The 14,868-nt window shown below is 46.5% G+C and overlaps 1 protein-coding gene across 1 annotated transcript in view; it reads left to right on the top strand.

Moving 5' to 3' along the window:
• Positions 1–14,868, top strand: part of LOC140389103 (uncharacterized) — a 383,180-nt gene that overhangs the window by 20,043 nt on the left and 348,269 nt on the right. The window contains exons 5-7 of the mRNA XM_072473262.1: positions 1,178–1,213; positions 1,496–1,522; positions 1,999–2,034. Coding sequence (XP_072329363.1) covers positions 1,178–1,213; positions 1,496–1,522; positions 1,999–2,034 — 99 coding nt within the window. The remainder of the gene's footprint in view (positions 1–1,177; positions 1,214–1,495; positions 1,523–1,998; positions 2,035–14,868) is intronic.

The following is a 14,868-nucleotide window of genomic DNA, read 5'->3' as shown; positions in this document are numbered from 1 at the left end:
AGAACAATTTCTGCCTGCTCTGAAATTAATTAAACGAGCGGCAACCATGAAGAAACTCATTCCACATTTGTTGGCATCGTTCTCAATCTGAGAAGACATTCTTTTTTTAATACAATTTAAAGTTCACAATTGCTTGGAGAAATGCTTATGTCGTGATAGAACGCTAATTGAAACGTGAAGTGTTCATCGATTGACCTTCTCATCAATCTAATGCCTTGATCAGCCAATTAGAATAGAAAAGATCAAAGTACTAAAAATTGAACCTTTAAAACTAGGAACAGGAGTAGGCTATTTGGCCCTTCGAAACTGCTCCGTAATTCAATAAGATCATGGCTGATCCTCTATATCAATGTCATTTCCCCGCGTTCTCCCCATATACGTCGATGCCATTATATATATATCTAATCTCCATGCCCTGGTCCTTGTTTTCCCAGCCAGGGAAACCATCCGCCCTGTATCTCGCCTGTCCAGTCCTGTTTAAATTGTATTCCTTTCAATTTGGTTTCCCCTGCGCCTTCTATATGCATGGAATGAAGGTCCAGTCGAACCAATCTCTGCTCACAGGGCAGTCCTGCCAACTCCGATATTAGCTTATTAAACCTCTGCTGCACTCCTTCGATGGCAGGTATATCGTTTTTTTCAGCAACGAGACCATAACTGCAAACAATAATCCATGTCTTGTCTCACCAAAGCTCTTCTAACTGCATTAAGATATGCCTAATGCTGGTGTATTGACTATGAAGTCCAGCATGCCATTTATATTCAGAAGTGCTTGCACCTGCCTCTCCACTTTCATTAAATGTTATGGAAGGCCACCTAGATCCCTTTGGACATCCACACTTCCCAAGATGTAACCACTTAAATTATGCTACTTGAGTGCTGAGGAACAAAATTAAATGAATTTTCAATTTCACAATCTTGTGGAAAATAAAAATAAAATCTCCATGTCGTGCAATGGGACAGTTTTTCAGTGATGGGTGATTCTTTGCTGCCAAGCTAAAACACCAAATTTAAAGGGCACATTTGCAAATAGATAGACTGGCTTCAGTACAGCATGTGATATCTTTTGAACTCTAGAAAATTTCGTATAATCTAAGAACAAAACAAAACACCAAACGTTAAAAGAAACTGAATTAGCTTCGAAAATTATAATTCGAATTTCGTATTTGTCTTCCAGCGTTTCAAAGCATCATTGACAATCTGGCTGAACGAGGTGAGCTAAACAAATCGGTCTAATTTACTTTACTATTTGTGAACACTCACATGGATATCTGATGGCGCTTTAAATTAACATTGCACGGCATGCAAGTGAGAAAATCAGGGCATTGTTTTCTGTCTCGGCATAACCTTGAAGCATAAAATTATTTTAGTAGCTGTAAATTATACCGTTAAACTTATTCCATTATATGCGAGTTTGTTGAAATTCAGTTCATGTTAGTTTGGACAATAATGTTACAATTCTGAGCATTCATATTTTCTGTTTACACTTCACCAGAAAAAATATTCAATCTACAAGAGAAAGGTGTCCATTTTGTTCCTTTAACTCTAAAAGTATAATGGAGATGTTTATCTCTATTTATCAGTTGATACCAAGATTCAAGTTATTAAATGTATGTTTAATAAATTTAGCGTGTTCTTCATCTTAATGATTTTACTGTTCTTTCTTCCTTACTCTGCAACCATCGTCGTTCCTCTATTAATTATTCTGCAATCCTAGTTTTGCCATTGTTGTGAATCGTACAATGCCAATTACATGCTGCAGGTCGCAACTGAAATACAATGATACCCAGAAAAGTATCAATATCCTATACTCTGTATTAGCACCACGCGAACATAACGGCAGGAAATTGACGCAATGCTACAATTCGTTTGGGATGCCGCTGCTGATTGCGTGGGTTTCGCAGCTCTTTTCTGTTGGTATTTGTTGTTTCTGGGCAGATATTCCGAACTATCAAAGTGAAACAAAGCAACATAATGTATTTCCGATTCGCTTTTAAGAGCTGGACTATTTGAAGGAGAGTATGAAAAGTATACGTAAGTATTAATATGTTGCTAATCAAACATTCAAGGCGAAATCAATTATTTTGTGACCATTTCATGACATATTAGCTTACCGTTTCTCTGAGAATAATAGTGCTTGATTTTAGATATTTATTTCAAGCACTTGAATCATGCACTTTTGTTGTAACATTCTCCGTTTACGTCGAAATCTTATTGTAGAAATGCAGAAGCGAACTGGGGAAGATTTTCTGTGGGTGCTTGCAGGCAACCTGGTGAAAGCTGATTCAAACAACGGCCTAATTTCGTCTCCATTCATTGAAGATGCGTGACCTTAAATGTTCTTGTTGGATAAAGTGATACTGTAGAAATTACAGGTGGAACTTTACTCGTCCAGTGGCTATGGTTTTGGGGAGGACTGGGCTTTTCAAAATCTTACTGCACCGTGCCAAATCGGCTCCCCGACGTCGATCCGTCCGCATGGAAAATCGTAAAGAGCTCGTCAACCTGGAACACGTTGGCGGATGGCAGCCACCTGAGAGTGTTAAGCAGGCAACTAAAAGCGATTTTGCATTTTCTGTTATATTTCTATGGGGTAAATGGTGTCAATATGCGGCAGCGACTCGCTGTGCAAAGGAAGGAAGATTTAGACACAGTGACTGAACAAAAAACAAAGAACAAAGAAAAGTACAGCACAGGAACAGGACCTTCGGCCCTCCAAGCCTGTGCCGACCATGCTGCCCGTCTCAACTAAAATCTTCTACTCTTCCGGAATCGATGTGCCTTTATTCCCATCCTATTCATGTATTTGTCAAGATACGTGGTGCCCTTTAAGCGTCACTGTCGCCCCTGCTTCCACCACCCCCTCCGGAAGCGAGTTCCAGGCACTTCTACCCTCTGTGTAAAAGACTTACCTCGTACATCTCCTCCAAATCTTGCCCCTCGCACCTTAAATCTGCCCCCATAGTAATTGACCCCTCTACCCTGGGAAAAGGCCTCTGACTATGGACTCTGTCTATGCCCCTCATAATTTTGTAAACCTCGAACAAGTCGCCCCTCAACCTCCGACGTTCCAGTGAGAACAAACTGAGTTTATTCAACTTCTCCTCGTAGCTAATGCCCTGCTTACCAGACAACGTCCTGGCAAATCTCTCCTGCACCCTCTCCAAAGCCTCCACATCCTTCTGGTAGTGTGGCGACCAGAATTGAACACTATACTCCAAGTGTGGCCTAAGTAAGGTTCTATACAGTTGCAACATGACTTGCCAATTTCTGTACTCAATGCCCCGGCCAATGAAGGCAAGCATGCCGTATGCCACCTTGACTACCTTCTCCACCTGTGTTGCCACTTTCAGTGACCTGTGGACCTGTACAGCTCGATCTCCCTGTCAATACTCTTGACGGTTCTACCTTTCACTGTATATTCCCTACCTGCATTAGACCTTCCAAACTGCATCACCTCAAATTTTTCCGGATTAATCTCCATTTGCCATCTCTCCGCCCAAGCCTGCAAACGATCTAAATCCTGCTGTAGCCTCTGACAGTCCGCAGTTCCACCAAACTTTGTGTTATCCACAAACTTACTAATCGGACCAGTTACATTTTCCTCCAAATCATTTATATATACTGCGAACAGCAAAGGTCCCAGTACTGATCTCTGCGGAATATCACTTGTCACAGCCCTCCAATCAGAAAAGCAGCCTTCCATTGCTACTCTCTGCCTCCTATGACCTTACCAGTTCCGTATCCTTCTTGCCAGCTCACCCCTGATCCCGTGTGACTTCATCTATTGTACCAGTCTGCCATGAGGGACCTTGTCAAAGGCCTTACTGAAGTCCGTATAGACAACATCCAATGCCCTGCCTGCATCAATCATCTTTGTGACCTCCTCGAAAAACTCTATCAGGTTAATGAGACAGGACGTCCCCCTCACAAAACCGTCCTGCCCCTCGCTAATACAAGAATGCAAGAGAGACTGAGAGTAAGTACCTTGTCACGCACGGTAAGATGAGTGAATATTTGCACATTTGGGAGGATTGTTGAGTTTCAGGCTAAAACCGAAGGCAATTAATAGATGAAAACTCCGAACTGCACTACAGGGAGATCAGGCAGCACTCCGGCTCGGGTGAGAACGAGACACCGTGAACAATCCACACCTCAAGGCATGTCTTACGATCTGAGATTGCCTCTTCATGTTTTGAGGAGAATGGGCGAGAGATCTGGAATGTAGCGGCAAGAAAAGCAATGGCATAATAATCTGTGATGGCCAGTAAATTGGCAGGGCACGGGGCGTTAAGGTTCGCAGAAGGCGTTTCGAAATGAAAATGGCTGACAGAAAATGGCGCATATGAAAACGTCGGAGCGCACGGGCTCCGTCGACTGCAACTAGTGCAAGTCCAAGCAACTACCGTGGTACGCTGGAGTAATTCAGACCATTGCGTCCTGATGGCAACATTTGGTGTTTAGTTTGACACCGGCGCTGGATATTTTCGTTTTAGGCACGTTCAAACGATCATTTGGAACACGTGGTGTCTCTCAGTGAGCGATGCTGCGTCGTAGCGAGCAGGTGCTGGATTCATTTTCGCAGCATGGAGGAAGAAGCGGTGAGCCGATAGTGTTGGCTCCAACAACTGTCCATGGCTTCCTGAAGCCAGTTTAAAATGCTGTGTGTTAACCGCTCTGCTCGTGAATTATGTGTTTCGAGACACAAAATGCATAATTCTCCATTCTCTTTTGATCAGTGTGAAGTCACCTGCCGTCCACAGATATTGTGAGCACGGCGAAAAGCCTGCGAAGACCATGTTTCTATTATATGCAATATTTCCCCATTTTGAGGTTGGCATTGAAATGGATGGGGCCCCGGTCGGAGGAGACAAGCAAAAGACTAATTTGCTCAAGTAAACCGGGCCTTGTGACATCAATTAAAAGCGCCGTGAATTTGTGAAGCACGAGTGAGTTTACAGTGCAGCGCGCAATAACATTTTTACTTATTCACGGGGTGTGGGAGTCGCTGGTTAGGCCAGCATTTATTGGCCGTCCATGGTTCCCCTTCAGAAGGTGGTGGTGAGTTGCCTCCTTGAACCGCGGCAGTAAACCCGTATGACATTTGGGAGAGAATTGCAGGATTTTTCCCCAGTAACACTGAAGGAGCGGCGATATATTCACTCGTCAGGATCGTGAATGACTTGGAGGGGAACCTCCAGGTGGTGGGGTTCCCACGTATCTACAGCTCTTCTACTTACAGGTGGTATCGGTCGTAGGTTTGGAACATGTTTTCTAAGGAAACTTGGTGAGTTACTGCACAGGGCTGCCAATGTTCGCCGGAGGTGAAGGGGTTGAATGTTGAGGAAGGGGGAGCACCAAGCGGGGTCAATTGTCCGGATGCTGTCGAGTTTCTTGAGAGTTTTTGGAGCGGCACTCATCTATGCAAGTGGAGAGTATTCCATTACACTCCTGACTTAGAACATGCAGTGCAGAAGCAGGCCTTTCGGCCCATCGAGTCTGCACCGACCCACTTAAGCCCTCACTTCCACCTTATCCCCGTAACCCAATAACCCCTCCTCATCTTTTTCGTCACTAAAGGCAATTTATCGTAGCCATAACCTGCACGTCCTTGGACTGTGGAAGGTAACCGGATCACCTGGAGGAAACCCACGCAGACACGGGCAGAACGTGCAGACTCCGCACAGACAGTGAGCCAGCGGGGAACCGAACCTGGGACTCTGGCGCTGTGAATCTACAGTGCTATCCACTTGTGCTACCGTGCTTCCCACTGACTTGTGCCTTGTAGATGGTGGGCAGGCCTTGTGGGGGTCAAGAGGTGCGTTACTCGCCTTAGTCTTTGAACTGCCCTGGTAGCCACTGTATTAATGTAGCGAGTCCAGTTCACTTTCTGATCAATGGTAACCCACAGGATGTTTATTGTGGGGGATTCATCGATGGTAATGCCATTGAATGTCAAGCGGCTGTGGTTAAATCCTCTCTTCTAAGAGATGGACATTGCCTGACACTTGTGTGGCACGAATGTAATTTGCCACCTGTCAGCCGAAGTCTGCATATAGTCCAGTTCTTGCTGCATTTGGACATGGACTGCTTCATCATCAGAGGAGGCACACATGGTGCTGAACATTGTGCAGTCATCTGAAAACATCCCCACTTCTGACATGAAGGACGGGAGGTTACTGATGAAGCAAATGAAGATCGTTGGCCTAGGACACTACCTTGAGGAACTCCTGCAGTGATATCCTGCAGTTAAGATTATTGACCTCCATCCACCACAAAGATCTTCTATTGTGCCAGGTTGACTCCATTCAACGGACAGTTTTCCCTTTGATCCAATTGACTCAAGTTTTATTAGGAATTATTGATGCCCAACTCGGTCAAGTGCTGCCTTGATGTCAAGGGCAGTCAGTCTCGCCACCCCTCTTGTATTCAGCTCTATTATCCATATTTGAACTAACGCTGTAATGAAGTGAGGAGCTGAGTGATCCTGTTGGATTCCAAATTGAGCGTCCATGAGCAGGTTATTGTTGAGTATGTGCTGCTTGATAGCACTGTGATGACTCCTTCCATCACTTTGCGAATCATGGTGGAGAGCAGACTGATCGGGCGGTAAATGCCTGGGTTGGATTTGCCCTGTTTCTTGTGCACAGGACACATCTGGGCAACTTTCCGCATTGCCTAGTAGATGCCAGTATTGTAGCTGTACTGGAACAGCCTGGCTATGGCTGTGGCAGGTTCCAGACCACAAATATTCAATACTATTGCTGGGATATTGTCAAGGCACAAAGCCTTTGCAGCATCCAGTGCCTTCAGTCGTTTATTGATATCACGTGAACATAATCGTATTGGCTGAAGACTGATATTTGTGATGTTGGGGACCTCTGGAGAAGACCGTGAAGGATCATCCACTCGTCACTTCTGGCTGAAGATTGTTGCGAATGCCTCAGCCTTGTGTTTTGCACATATGTGCAAGGCTCCTCTATAATTGAGGATGGGGATATTTATGTGGCTTCCTCCTCCAGTGAGTTGTTTAATTGTCCACCACTATTCACGGCTGGAAGTGGCAGGACGACAGAGCTTTGATCTGGTGCGATCATTGTGGAATCGCTTAGCTCTGTCTATTAGTTCCTACGGATGCTACTGACACACAAGTAGTCCTGTGTTGTAGCTTTACCTGCTCGGCATCTTATTTCTCGATATGCCTGATGCTGCTGCTGTGATGCACTTATGCATTCTTCATTGAACCAGGGTTGATTCCCTGGCTTGTTGGTAATGGTACAGTGGAGGACATGCCGGGCCATGAGTTTGCAGATTGTGGGTGAGTTGCTGCTGCTGATGGCCCTCGGCGCCTCATGGGTGCCCAGTTTTTAGTTATTGGATCTCTTCGTACTCTGTCCATTTAGCACGATTGTAGTGCCACACGGCACGATGGAGGGTATCCTCAGTGTGAAGATGGGACTTTGTCTCCACAAGTTGCTGTGGGGTGGTCACTTCTACCGGTAGTGTCATGGACGGACGCATCTGTAGCAGACACATCGGTGAGGACGTGGTCAAGTATGCTTTCCCCTCATGTTGGTTCTCTCAAGGGCAGCACGGTGGCGCAGTGGGTTAGCCCTGCTGCCTCACGGCGCTGAGGTCCCAGGTTTGATCCCGGCTCTGGGTCACTGCTCGTCTGGAGTTTGCACATTCTCCCCTTGTTTGCGTGGGTTTTGCCCCCACAACCCAAAGATGTGCAGGTTAGGTGGATTGGCCACGCTAAATTGCCCCTTAATTGGAAAAAACGAATTGGGTACTCTAAATTTATTTAAAAATTAAAATGTTGGTTCTATCACCCCCTGCTGCAGTCCCAGTCTAGCAGCTATGTCGTTTTGAACCGGCATGCTCCATTTCGAGCCAGTCTTGGTGATGGGCATTGAAGTTCCCCCACCCAGGGCATATTCTGCGTCCTTGACACCCTCAGTGCTACCTTCAAATTGTGCTCAACATGAAGGAGTATTGATTCATCAGTTGCAGGTGCCCAGTGCGTGGTCATCAGCAGGGGGTTTCCTTGCCAACGTTTAACCTGAAGCCATGAGACTTCAAGGGGTCCAGAGTAAATGCTGAGCAGTCGCAGGCCGAGTCTCTCTCGTTTGTTTTCCTGTTCGGCCACCTCTGCTGAGTCTGTCCTGCCGGTGAGACAAGACGTGCCCAGGAATGTGATAGAGGTGTCTGAGACATTGTCCGTAAGGTATGATTCTGTAAGAATGACTATGTCAGGCTGTTCTTTAACTAGCCTGTGAGACAACTCTCCCAACTTTGGAACAGCCCCCAGATGTTAGTGAGAAGTTCTTTACAGGATCGGCAGTGCTGAGTTTGCTGTTGTGGTTGCCGGAGGCTGGTTCGATGCTGCGTGAATCATCCGGCTTCATTCATTTTTTTTGTTTTCGTACTGGTTGAGTACACCTGAGTAGCTTGCTGGGCCATTTGAGAGGGCATTTAAAAGTTAACCACATTGCTGCGGGTCTGGAGTCACATGTCGGCGAGACCGGGTAAGGATGGCAGATTTCTTCCCTAAAGGGCAAATAATCGACAATGTTTCATGGTGATCGTTAGATTTTTAATTCCAGATATATTATTAAATTTAAATTCCATCATCTTCCATGGTGGAATTCGAATCCGGGTCCCCAGATCATTCTCCTGAGTATCTCTATTACTGGTCTAGCAATAATACCACTAGGCCACCTTCTCCACAAATTGCTTGTCCTCGAAGGACGAAGTCAGTAAAAAAGCCTTGCTGAATCCACCAATCAAGTTAAATGTAACAGAAACATGCCAAATAATCTGATCATCTTGGCCATGCAGAAAACGTTAGCTCTTAGCACAGCACGGACTGAATCTGCCCCTTTGCGTTACTCTCCCTACTTCCAAGTTAGTTGTGCTAACTGGGCTCCACAATGGATCAGCATCTTTGTCCACTACTTTTGAAACCCGCGTTTCACAACTCCAAATGGCTAAGATTTTGCGTATTAATTATCCATTACATAATCTCAAAGCCAACCGAGAATGCATTACTCGCAGATCGTCAACACAATTCTCCACACAATACTGGTTACAAAAGTCGATCATGCAAAATGATTGTTGACTAACTCGCAAGTAAATATTTAAATGTGCGGCTGCAGTTAAAATCTGTTAAAATGAAATACCTGTTACACTCGTTATAAAACAGCTACGGGAATTTTTTATGGAATCCCTACAATGCAGAAGGAGGCCATTCGGCCCATCGAATCTGTGCGGACCCTCGGAAAGAGCCTAGGCCCTCATATCTACCCTATTCCCTGAACAGCATCGAAACGATTGGGCACTAAGGGCCAATGTAGCATGGCCAATCCACCTAACCTGCAGATCTTTCAACTGTGGCAGGAAAATGAAGCACTCGGAGGAAACCCAGGCGGACACGTGGAGAATGTGCAAACTCCACACAGACAAGCATGCAAGGCTGGAACTGAACCGGCTGTGTGGTGCTGTGAGACAACAGTGCTAAGCATTGTGCCACCATGCCACCCCACTTACAATATCGCTGAAAGAATGGGCTCGGTGTTATCGGATAGAAATCTCAAGGAAAGAAGCGTGGAGACCGTTAGTGTCTGTCAGCCGATGTTTCCATGAACATTACTTCAAATGTACTCTGAAAGCAATTCGAAAGGGAAAAAAGGACTGCGAATAAAGGGAGATTGGGTTATCAAGGGCAAAGAGCTAAAGCCGAACATCAGACGCCTGCTGAACATGATTATAACGGCATCCATGAAGGAGACACCAGATGTGTTCATCTCCCTAGACACAGAAAAGGCCATCGGCAGAGTCGCATGGAAGTACCTCATGGAGATACTGGAACAGTTTGGGTTTGGGCCAGGATTCACTCAATGGGTGCAACTACTGTACAGCAGTAAATATAGAGATAGAAGCGACCAACTATGAATACTTCCGCCTGCAGAGCGGCACGACGTGTGGATGGCCATACTACCCGCAGCTATTTGCCTGGAAATGGCGCACTAGATATCGCCCTTAGGTCGTCGAATGGGAGGAAACGCCATTCTCCAAAGGGGAAAAAGAGAGCACAGAGCTCACTTTATGAGAATCATCTGGTACGCTACGTCGCAACCCTCCTAGCCAGCATGGCAGGAATAAGGCAGGTCCGAATGGAGTTAGCAGCATCATTGGGTTACACACTTAGAGCAAGAGCGAAATCTTTCAGCCAGGGCAGCACGGTGTTTAGCACAATTGCTTCACAGCTCCAGTGTCCCAGGTTCGATTCCCGGCTTGGTTCGCTGTCTGTGTGGAGTCTGCACGTTCTCCCCGTGTGTGTGTGGGTTTACTCCGGATGCTCCGGTTTCCTCCACAGTCCAAAGATGTGTAGGTTAGATGGATTGGTCATGCCAAAATTGCCCTTAATGTCCAAAATTGTCCTTAGTGGTGGGTCGGGATACTGGGTTATGGGGATAGGGTGGTGGTATGGGATTGGGTAGGGTGCTCTTTCAAACAGGCCGAATGGCCTCGTTCTGCACTGTAAGTGTTATGATTCCCTGAGAATCCTGAGCGGGGAGAACAAGAGCGGGGACACTGTGGTTAAAACTGGCCCAAATCAAGTTCTGCTATTTGAGTATACTCACAGCCCACGACAGGACATGGATCCATAAGTAGAACCTGTGGAGGTGGAAGGGGTAAAGAGAGACTCCCGATCTTCATCCCCAAGGCCTCTTTGACCAAGATAGATACAATAATCATGGCGTTTGTGCGGAAGGGAGTAAACCCAATATCTATAAAAGTGTCCAACTGAGAAGCAGGTGTATGGGGAATGGCGCTGCCGAACCGTCTATTTTTCCACTGGATGGCAAATAGAGGAAGGGTAGGTGGGCGAGTATGAGAGCCAGAGGCAGAATGGGTGCGTATGGAAAATACCTGTTATATGGCGACGGCCCTGCGAGCACTGCCATGGCCACACTCCCATTTCCCCCAGAAAAATACTCGAGGAACCCGGTGATAGTTGCCATGTTAAGGACCCCGAACCAGCACAAGCATCATTTAAATGTTGGGGCAATGTCCCCTACGGGCCCCGTCGGCAAAAACCACAAATTAATCTCGACTACAAGTGACACCTCCTTCAGAATGCGGGACAGGGCGAGGGTGTACAGACAGTAGGAGACCGGTGCAACGATGGTAGAGTAGCAGCCCTGGAGTGCTTACAGAAAGGCGCCAGTTTCTGAAAGAGCACGACTTCTGATACGCACAACTGAGGAACCTCCTCCACAAGGAGACCACAACTACCCGGACACAAACTGGAAAGACTGCAAGCCTCCAGCGAATTTCGGGATGGTAACTGCGTTTTTATGTGTGGATGATTGTCAGAGGGGTTAAGAGCCCCGTTGGGAAAGGTGGGAGGAAGAACTATGCATAGAGATTGGGGCAGGACTCTGAACGGCAGCTGTACACAAGGCGAACTTTCCCTCCACATGCACAGAGCTAAGCCTAATGCAGCTCAAGGTAATGCACAGGGCGATCTTGACCAGAACACGTATGCGCGGGTACTTCCTGGTGGTGGAGGTCGAAGGTGAATGATGCCAGGGAGCCCCAGACAACTACACCTCCATATTCTGATCCTTCCCCAAACGTTTCAGCTACTGGACCGACATTTTCGAATCTATGTCCAGGATTGTGGTGCTGATGGTGGAGTCATGCCCGCTGGTGGCAGTCTTCATGGTGGAATAGGCAGAGCTCATTATGGGGAGAGGGGCAGACGCCATAGCCTTTGCCCCCCCCCCCCCCCCCTGAACGCCTGCCAGAGGCTCCTGTTCAGCTGCAGATCACTAGCACCAGCCATATCCACGGACGTACTGTCCGACCAACCTGAATTCTTCAAATTGGACAAAATAAAATTTGCGATTCCTGGATCGGAAAAAGACTGACACAATACATGGAAGCAATTCATCAGCCTCTTCGAGGACCTATTCGTAACCAGCAACATATGGGCCCAGGAGGGGGGTGCAAGCAGGGAGGAGAGTCAGGGAGGAGGGGTGACCAAGACATGGCAAAAACAGGGGAAGTGAGAGGGCATAATACAGGGGGGGGGGGGGGGGGGGGAAAGCGCAAGGAGTTTAAAGGGGCCTGAGTAGGGGGGACAGCATTTGTATCGTCGCGGCTTTCAATAGGTCACGCCCTTGTTGCCTCGACTATACCCCCAGTGTGTTTTAATAGAATTGGGAAGCCTGTACGTAGTTTATCGTATGGTTGTTGTAACCGATCAACAAAGAACAAAGAACAAAGAAATGTACAGCACAGGAACAGGCCTTTCGGCCCTCCAAGCCCGTGCCGACCATACTGCCCGACTAAACTACAATCTTCTACACTTCCTGGGTCCGTATCCTTCTATTCCCATCCTATTCATATATTTGTCAAGATGCCCCTTGAATGTCCCTATCGTCCCTGCTTCAACTACCTCCTCCGGTAGTGAGTTCCAGGCACTCACTACCCTCTGCGTAAAAAACTTGCCTCGTACATCTACTCTAAACCTTGCCCCTCTCACCTTAAACCTATGCCCCCTAGTAATTGACCCCTCTACCCTGGGGAAAAGCCTCTGACTATCCACTCTGTCTATGCCCCTCATAATTTTGTATACCTCTATCAGGTCGCCCCTCAACCTCCTTCGTTCCAGTGAGAACAAACAGAGTTTATTCCTTCGCTCCTCATAGCTTATGCCCTCCATACCAGGCAACATTCTGGTAAATCTCTTCTGCACCCTCTCTAAAGCCTCCACATCCTTCTGGTAGTGTGGCGACCAGAATTGAACACTATACTCCAAGTGTGGCCTAACTAAGGTTCTATACAGCTGCAACATGACTTGCCAATTCTTATACTCAATGCCCCGGCCAATGAAGGCAAGCATGCCGTACGCCTTCTTCACTACCTTCTCCACCTGTGTTGCCCCTTTCAATGACCTGTGGACCTGTACTCCTAGATCTCTTTGACTTTCAATACTCTTGAGGGTTCTACCATTCACTGTATATTCCCTACATGCATTAGCCCTTCCAAAATGCATTACCTCACATTTGTCCGGATTAAACTCCATCTGCCATCTCTCCGCCCAAGTCTCCAGACAATCTAAATCCTGCTGTATCCTCAGACAGTCCTCATCGCTATCCGCAATTCCACCAACCTTTGTGTCGTCTGCAAACTTACTAATCAGACCAGTTACATTTTCCTCCAAATCATTTATATATACTACAAAGAGCAAAGGTCCCAGCACTGATCCCTGTGGAACACCACTGGTCACAGCCCTCCAATTAGAAAAGCATCCCTCCATTGCTACCCTCTGCCTTCTATGGCCTAGCCAGTTCTGTATCCACCTTGCCAGTTCACCCCTGATCCCGTGTGACTTCACCTTTTGTACTAGTCTATCATGAGGGACCTTGTCAAAGGCCTTACTGAAGTCCATATAGACAACATCTACTGCCCTACCTGCATCAATCATCTTAGTGACCTCCTCGAAAAACTCTATCAAGTTAGTGAGACACGACCTCCCCTTCACAAAACCGTGCTGCCTCTCACTAATACGTCCATTTGCTTCCAAATGGGAGTAGATCCTGTCTCGAAAAATTCTCTCCAGTAATTTCCCTACCACTGAAGTAAGGCTCACCGGCCTGTAGTTCCCGGATCGTTTGGATTTGCTAGCTAATATGCCCCATGTTCCTGTATATGTTACCTGCGTTTTATTTTTGTTTCTTTTTTGTTGTAATATAAATGAAAATCAATTTTAAAATACTTTTAAAATTCCGAGTGCACTAATAATTGCACCCACAGCCAATTTAATGTTATCATTTGGTCTCATAATGTGACTCAATTATGCTTGGTTGAATCTAATTTTATTCAAAGGCAGGGGCCTTTGGAGGCGCAAGGAGAATATCCAGGCATTGCTCTTCTGTTGAATTAAATAAAAGAATGAGGGACATTGCATCCTGGTCCATTCTCCATGGCAACGTCTGGATCATTCAGAGTAGACTTGTCAAGTATTCAGCAACCTTTCCTAATGTAGGATATATTGTTTTCCCTTTGATATTTGACATGTTTGTACCTGTGATGATGAGTGCAAGACAATGTCAATTTCTCAGTAATTCTCGGCTTGTCTTCATTGGACAACAGCGGGCTGGGAAGAGGCTGTTTGAAGTTTAGAACATTCTGCACTGTCCAGATACAGTGAAGAGGGAGGCGCTATTATCCTTTCACGAGGCCTTTTACGAGGGATCAAGACACATGGCAAATAGACTATAGTAATAGGCTGGAGGTTAAGGGAATTTGTTTCGGCAGTAGAAGTGCGGTGGAGATCCGCACCGCAGCTTGCTGCCTGAAACCGTCATAACGTTTAAAACGAATATTAACATACAGCTCAATTGGTGTAACCAACGAGATTAAATGCCAAGAGTTATCATAGATATCATAGAATTTACAGTGCAAAAGGAGGCCATTCGGCCCATCGAGTCTGCACCGGCTATTGGAAAGAGCACCCTACCCAAGGTCAACACCTCCCCCTATCCCCATAACCCAGTGACCCCACCCAACACTAAGGGCAATTTTGGATATTAAGGGCAATTTATGATGGCCAATCCACTTAACCTGCACATCTTTGGACTGTGGGAGGAAACCGGAGCACCCGCTGGAAACCCACGCACACATGGGGAGGATGTGCAGATTCCGCACAGACAGTGACCCAAGCCGGAATCGAACCTGGGACCCTGGAGCTGTGAAGCAATTGTGCTATCCACAATGCTACAGTGCTGCCCTTGTCTTACGCTCCAATTAAATTGCACTGCTAGTCGTCCAGCAGGGATAATTGACTCCTCT

This window comes from Scyliorhinus torazame, chromosome 14 (assembly GCF_047496885.1).
Source record: "Scyliorhinus torazame isolate Kashiwa2021f chromosome 14, sScyTor2.1, whole genome shotgun sequence".
In the NCBI taxonomy this organism is placed as follows: domain Eukaryota; kingdom Metazoa; phylum Chordata; class Chondrichthyes; order Carcharhiniformes; family Scyliorhinidae; genus Scyliorhinus; species Scyliorhinus torazame.
Note: the sequence above shows the minus strand (reverse complement) of the source record. Positions and strands in the feature narration are given on the sequence as shown.